Below are 8,014 nucleotides of genomic sequence, written 5' to 3'. Positions count from 1 at the left end.
TATTACTACGATAGAGAACCACTGAACATACTGTCCCCGCTGTACCATCATTAACAAGGATCAGCAATAACAAAATGAAGCAACATCACGCTGTCATAATGAGGCGGTATTGAGGTGCATGTTTGTGGGTTTGTATGTATATGTGGCTCATGTTGATGTGTCCTCGGGCACACATGTTTATGAAGCATCTGTGCAGGTCTATCAGTGTGATGTGGTGTATGACGATCCATCCTCACGCCTCACAGCCTCTGGCAGGCTGAAGGCTAATAATAAATGCAAATTACAATCAGAGGAGCAGATCGGAGCTGGAGAGGATAATTGCTCCATTATGGCTCTGTGTGTTTGTGTGTGCGCGCGCGTGTGTGTGGATGGATGTGTGTGTCTTGTATAACAGAAAGAGAGAGGTAGAGGGGTGGAGCCGAACGCTGGGTGATGATGTCACCAACCGGCCCGATAACGGGACAGTGGAGGTGTGAGAATGGGGTGTTAAAAGTATTGATTTATTTGCTGGACAAAATTTCACTTTTCCATTCTGAGGGCCAAGTGGGGCTAATTAAAGTGTGTGTGATGTAATTGTGAGTCACAAATCAAAACAAAGACGAAAAGACCAGAGCACACGCTGCTCCGGAACTAACTGTTTCAAATACAGATTGAGTGAACACTGAATGAATTCTATGTCATTTACAGAAAGTGTAATTCCTATTGATATTCCATGATGTTTTCATTGAATCTATTAGGACACTCGTCATCTTTTTCAAAGCAAAGGCTGGTATGTTCCACTTGGGTCAGCATGTAGTGGCCTATGTTGTTGTTTCAACCAGCCATGACAGCATATTACAATGAAGGGAAACCAGACAAACCCCGTAAAAGAGAAATAACATGAAAAATAGCTACAAAACCAGTTATATAACATTGCACATTTGTATGCCATTAACAAACATGTTTAAACTAACCCAGCTTTTAGAAACACTGCAACAGCTTTTCTTGTTAACAGTTGAAGAAGAATGACAACTCTTGTGTGTCTATGGTAATAGATGGGTGATTAGCTACGCTCAGTAATGGGAGTGGAAACAGCCTGGCTCTGTTCGAAGGTAACCTAAATCTCACTAATGCTTCAGACATGCACTTACCTTCCTGACATTTCCCAGAGAGATTTGAACATAAATGTCCAAGTCAGTTGCTCCAGACAATTTTTGTTTGATGATGTTTCTAACATGCGACGGATGTAAAACCGAAAAAAAACATAAAGATAACAAATATCTCATTATGAAAAAAATTGGCCAAACACATCATCAAAGATGACAAAATGGAAATACTTGGCGATAAGGGCCAAAGCTCGTGTTGATGAGCTGTGAATTAAAATGCGTGATTTCCGTAGTGGAATTCGTAGGCTGCGTCATCAGCACAAATCTCCTGCTAGCTTCTTCATATGTGACAGGTAAAGTCTGGAAAATGTCAGAATTTTCCAAACATTTCCCAGACTTCATGTCTGAAAACAGCTTAATTAACTTGTTATGGCCCATTTGTTAGAGCAGTATAAAGCTGACAAGTTTAGTTTGAAGCTGTGTTGCTGTTATCTTTGGACAGAACAAAGCTGGTTTCACCCTGTTCCTACCTTTATATCAAGCTAAACTAACCCTTGTCAACCTGTGGCTTCATATTTACTATACAGACATGAGTTTGGATGTTCTCATCAAACTCTATGAACTATTTGGGACAAAATGTCATAAGGGGGAAAGAGTAAGTGTGAGTAGATAATTAATTGCATGCAAAAGAATTCAATGAAAGCATTTGTAAATGCACTTGTTTGCATGTTTGGTAATATAGATTTACTGCCACAAGCATGATCCTGCTGATCCATAATAAAAACATGCATTCGAATAGATTTCCAGGAAACTTATCATGAACAAGCAAAAACAAACCATAATATTTCTTCTAGGCTATGAGGAAATCATGAAACTGTTAATCCAACTAGCATTTCACCAACACTGACCACTGACTGCAGCTCTACCGTGAAAAATCTCACAAACAGTCAGATGACTTCTCCCAGATCACACACTCGCATTTCATTCACATTTATCTCTTTATTTCCTCCATTTAAGCATAAAGGAAATGGTCTTAACCCCTCTGTCTTCTTTACCGCCATCATTTTATTTCCCAAATTAATTGTGTGGGCAGACATGTGAATAGAAATGCAGTGACATTGGCTTATTGTATTTGATCTATTAAATCTTTCTCTAGTTTGTGTCTTCATGACATGAGCCAAAGGGTTTTGCTGTTAATATTTAAATCATTACACACGCTTTAATCTTAATGTGAAATCTATTAAGGAGGATGACTCCTGCCTCTGGGCACTTTTATTAAGCATGTGTGTGTGTGTGTGTGTGTGTGTGTGTGTGTGTGTGTGTGTGTGTGTGTGTGTGTGTGTGTGTGTGTGTGTGTGTGTGTGTGTGTGTGTGTGTGTGTGTGTCTTTCTCCATGTCATCATCATCATCTTTGGCTTCGTAGGCACTCTTCTACTCACTCTCTCCATTTTTCTGCCACACAGCTCACTGATGAGCCGGCCCATCTGTCTCACTTTCAGCCCATTCATCACTTCCTCACTCATCAACTCTGTATTTCTTCATTTTCTTTCCTCACTCCATCTCTGTCTCTCACCAACCCATCACCCATTTCAGGGTTGTTGTTTTTTTCATTCCACTCTTCTTCCTTCCGTTCAATCCAGCTGCCTCTCGCTTTCGCCTATCCAGTGTTTTCCTCGCTTCATTTTCTGCCTCTGTCGTTTCCGCTGGCCGTCCATCCATAGAGGAAGCTATTTCCATGAACAAGCATGTAATGAGTGCAGTCAATGAACCCTCAATATGGGCTCATTTGATCAAAGAATCAGCTTGGGGGGGGGGGGGGAGCCCGGAGATGAGAAAAAAGTCAAAAAAATACATGGAGTCTTGTTATTAGAAAATAAAACTGATCAGTTAATATGTGATGGCGATTGCATTGCATGAAACCTGTCCCACAAGAGGCCATCCAATGTTCAAAACAAAACTGTTTGTGCTGGGAATTTTAAAAACGCCAGCATCTTTAAGAATAATCATAGTAAAAATCTATTAACTATTAAACAACAGATACATATTCATATCATTTAAGAGTGCAAGGGAGCAATTAAAATGTGGTTCAATTTGACTAAAGGGTAAACGAGCAGAGAAAAGATAAAAGTGACAGGGGAGAATAGAATGCACCATAAACCAGGTCCATAAGGCGGCTTTATGACCTTTATGGGAAAAAAGAGAACATTTGAAAGTGGGCATTCCTTCTCTCTCACTCCTGCTCTATGACTCTATTCCTCATGCACATGCCCCCTTAGAGTCCATGAACATCCTGTCATCCTCCATAATTGGATCCATAGTGGTTATTTCACATTGGGAGAGTATCTGTGTACTCTGGCGCACCTGTAACCACACCCAGCAGTCATGTCACAGTGCACTGAGTAAACACTGATGCATTACTGCAGCAGGCTGAACCATTAGATCCCTGCAGGTGAGCAAGGAAATACCTTAAGGGTGTGTGACGTTACTGTTTCATAATAGATGAGATATTAAAATCAGAATCAACTTGTGAGTCATATGTTCTGTGATAAGGGTTTGTTTGCTGGGCTATAGTTTAGTTTGTTATTTTCATTTTCATTATTGTCATTGTACACTTCACTTAGCCTCCTTTTGTTAGTTCACTAGGCCTGATGGGTGGCGGCCTGAAAGTTTTAGTTATTTATATGAAGGATAGTTTAGTTTAATTAGCAGACAGTTAATCTTTTGTGTGAAACCGTCAGTCAGGGGAGTAGGGCCAGGGTTTTGGAAGAGGGCTTGTCTTTTGTTTGATTATGATTTGTGTAGTACTTTTGTTCACTGTTGTCAATGCAAATCATTTGTAGCACTATTACAATAAAAGGCAGCATTGCCAGATTCCATCGGTGCTGTGTTGCTTCCCTTACTCCTAAACCCAAACTGGGCTGTAACAGTGGACTACTGATGGCTTGTTTGTTTATGTTGACAGAATGACAGCACTGTCAATCAAAAGTATAAATCATACCCAAACAATGGCCCTAACTAGAATAAGTTGCACAAACTCATAAATATCCCTCCCTTAAACATGTCCGATTTTTTCACCCTATCTGGCAATGTCAAGGAAATTAAAAAGAGAAAATCCTGGATATGCAGTTATTTGATTCTTCCCAGACCCATACTGCATCCCTCCAACAAGGTTCATGGTCATCCGTCAAATATTTTTTGCGTAATCTTGCTTACAAACAAACCAACGAACAAACCTCCTGGCAGATGTATTAAATCAGATTTGATATGTATACTCGTATTACATCTTACATATCCTAATTTTTCTTCCTAATTAAAATTAATTCATCCATTCTCTTTTTTTCTTTGTCCACTTAAGGCCATCACAACAAGCTGTACAAAGCTTTCACATTCATATAAAACATTTTAGGATTAGTGCATAAGCAAACAGTACAGTACAAACAGTACACATCCAGTAGGCACAGATCATTAACTTCCATTTGGAGCCTTATTTCTGGCAGCGAAATTAACTCTCTCTTTTAGCTTTGTTTTTGGTCTCCACCAACACATGCTGGAGAAATCTGAGCTGTTAGATGCTCCATATGTTCACTAACTAGTTTCTACCTTTGTCAGTTGACCATTTGATGCCATGCAGGTTAAGTCAGCTTTGCTAAAACCACCTGCCTCCTGTGGCTGGTTTGACGAGAGCCATAAAACCGTGAGCTACACGAGGCTAAAAGGTTTTTATGAGTGGACCCTTTCCTGGTCCAAACGCTCAACTCATCTATTGTTTATATGATAATATTAGTTAGTGCAGATTAGAAAAATAAATGTCAGTGCTTCAACATGTTTACAGTTGTCCTCAGCAGGTCATCACTCACCAGTCCCAATAGGGTCGACAGGGAAGATGGGGAGGTTTCACCTGAGGGAACACGTTCTCCCTCCTCTCTCTTCCCCTCCTCCAATCCGCCTCTTCCTCGCCCTGTCTGCGATGCAGTTGAACGATGAGGGAATTTGAGTGACAGCCTGTGCGACCATTTGAAACAGCGTGAAGGATACAGAAAGGCCCGGGCGGCAGCATCTCCTGATGCATCATGTGTTGGTGGGTGGTGGTTGGTGGGTTATCGAGATTTATTCCTCAGGCGCTTCAGGGGCACTGGCATGATTATGATACCATAACACAAGGTGCCATAGAAAAAATGCTGTCAGCTAAATGAAGAGCGGAGCGCTGAAATGTGCTCGCCATTATGTGATCAGTCACACCTGTCAAACACGAAGCCCTCCATCAACAGAGCTGTCACTGTCAGCTGTTGCCTCGATTCTTGACTCCTTCATTTTTGGTTTCTGGTCACCGTGTATGTGAGTGTGTGTGTGTTTGTGGGTCGTTTTACCTCTTTTCCCAGGCAGCCACAAGTCTCCCACCTACAATACCTCATGCGAGCACAGATAAGAGGTGAGGAATTACCAAACATGTCGGCCACATGCTGCTGGAGATCACACACACACGGCCTCCTTTTAATATTTCGCAGGCAGGAAGAAAGGGATGCATACATCATTCTGACAGAGCCAGAATGGAGAGAGACATCCCTCTGTTATCTACACACACACGCACTGTCAGAGATTTATAGTACACGGCTTTAATGGCGCCCTCACACACCTCTCTCTCCCTCTATCCTCTCTTCGCACAAACACACATCCATCCATCCATCATCCACCTTCCTCTCCCTCTGTTTTCCTCCTCTTTTCCATCTTCCCTCTATCTGCTGTCCATCTCGCCTCTTCCTTTACTTCTCATGTCTCTCCTCCGTTTTCCCTTTTCCTTCTCCACCTCCAGACAGCTCCCAATTTCTCTGCCTTCCCTCAGTTAATAGAAAGAACAGTAAAAATAAAGACGTCAAAGTCGGCCTCACTTCTGGATGCTGTCAGTGGAAAAGGAAGACTTGACTCACGCTGTACGAGTTTTTATAAATAGTTTATAGGGTTTCCAATAAACAGCATGCTGACAGCCATACATGACTCTGTAATGGGGAACGGTTAAAGCTTACACACAGATCATTTACTCAAGTGATTTATGGAGCAATGCTTACAGCCACACTGGGTCTGATCCCCTGCACCTCAGGTAACCAGTGTTTGTTGTGATGCCCTCATCACGTGCACATTTGCTTTACTGACTTTGAATTCAAGGTGCAATGCATCCACTTAGATTATGGACTCAAGTGTATTCTTCAGAAAAAGGATGCTTTTTATTTCAATATAGAAGATTCCAGATGGAGATGATCCTACATCAAATAGATCGATTTATCGGGTTGAAAGAGAAAAGAGAATATAGGTCAAGTAGTTTACAGAAAACTTCCAACAGTTTTTCATATGTCTCCTTGAAGTAAAACTGTCAAAGTCCAGTGAAATCAGTCGATGATGAATGAGAGACTTGTTAAGACTAAAATCTATGTTTTCCTTTTACTATTTGTTAAGACTAAAATCTATGTTTTCCTTTGAATATTTGTTAAGACTAAAATCTATGTATTCCTCTGAATATTTGTTAAGACTAAAATCTATGTATTCCTTTGAATATTTGTTAAGACTAAAATCTATGTTTTCCTTTTACTATTGGTTAAGACTAAAATCTATGTTTTTCTGAATATGTGTCTGTGAAGATGGCAATGAAACTGAACTCTAAACAAGTGCAGTAGGTTGGACAGGGGTGGGGGATGGGGCCGTTTGGGCTGAATCTGAATAGGTGGGAAAATGTGTGGCCTTCACATAGTGACTGATAGTAGCCGTTGCTGGCTGGTTTTAATCTTGAAGTTGATTGTTGTGTGTGTGTGTGTGCGTCACATCGCAGTTCAGTCTTGCACCTGTCTGATAATGCCTGTTTGAGAAGACTGTACATCTGTGGCAGACAATACACTGTACTTTAACTTGTTCTCATACCTAACTTACTATATTACAGCATAAACTCCATTAGCTTTATTTCAAAAATCACACATAGATGAATGCACTGTTTTCTTAAAAAACTGTGACATACCCTTAGAAAGAATTCAAGCAGCGGCCACTAGGGTCTGAAGGACAGATAGGAAAGGCGTTGTTTTGTCTAGAAAATGCGCATGCCATACTGAAAGCTCACAAGCTGTCAGCCGATTCAAGGCTTGTTTTAAAACACCAAACCAAACTGTCAGAATGTGAAGATTTGCCCAGCAGCGGTCAGAGGAGGGACGAAACTGGGAGCGGCTCCTCATCATTGGCGAATTCCAGTGCCTTGAGGCTGGGACCAGCCTGTGCACTAGCCACGTGACTCCCCCTCCTGCTGAAGTTCTACCTATTATTATAAATATTGCACCCACCGTCCGCTCGGGGCGACTCTTGACTTCCCTGGCGGTATTAGGCGGCTTGCGGGTTGTACGTTGAGTGCCCATAGCTATGTAGTAGCTGTTCATTGCTTCTAAATAAATACTTTTTTGAACCAGACCGACTCTACCATCTCTACCTAAGGAAAAAAGAACACGACAGACTCTAAGTAGAGCGTGTACCTAGTTAGAAAATTGCCCCCTGATCTGGATATGCAGCGAAATATAATGGGTTCTCAGGTAGTTTTTGCATGATCCTGCTAATTAATAAACAAATAAACAGACGTGAACATAACTTATTTGTTGGAGGTAAAAAAGGTCCTTCTGCTGAAACTATGACTACAGGTAGAGCAGTAGAGTATATGTTGGGCTATGAATGTAGTTCTGTTCAGCTCATGATTTGCATACTTTGCTCTACACATTGTATGTGGCCACAATACAATCATGATTGGCTGTTGCTTGCACTACAGCCGAGGATATTTGCATGAAGTCGAGCCAGTCTCAGCTTCCCTGTAGTGTAGCTGTGGCACATGTTGAAACTGTCAAGCTCAGTGGGGGGTGGTCCAGGGACAAAAAGCCAGAGCTCAATTTGGTCACAATGGAAAGCAG

The 8,014-nt window shown here is 41.4% G+C and overlaps 1 protein-coding gene across 1 annotated transcript in view; it reads right to left on the bottom strand.

Annotated features, from left to right (window-relative positions):
* Positions 1 to 2,681, bottom strand: part of erich2 (glutamate-rich 2) — a 10,326-nt gene extending 7,645 nt beyond the window's left edge. Inside the window, exon 1 of the mRNA XM_034614029.1 lies at positions 2,659 to 2,681. Within this exon, the coding sequence (XP_034469920.1) occupies positions 2,659 to 2,666 (8 nt within the window). The 5' untranslated portion in view covers positions 2,667 to 2,681. The remainder of the gene's footprint in view (positions 1 to 2,658) is intronic.
* Positions 2,682 to 8,014: the final 5,333 nt, after the last annotated feature.

The sequence above is a fragment of the Hippoglossus hippoglossus genome, chromosome 17, assembly GCF_009819705.1.
Source record: "Hippoglossus hippoglossus isolate fHipHip1 chromosome 17, fHipHip1.pri, whole genome shotgun sequence".
Classification (NCBI taxonomy): Eukaryota; Metazoa; Chordata; class Actinopteri; order Pleuronectiformes; family Pleuronectidae; genus Hippoglossus; species Hippoglossus hippoglossus.
The sequence above is the reverse complement of the archived record's forward strand: the minus strand, read 5'-3'. Positions and strand labels throughout refer to the sequence as shown.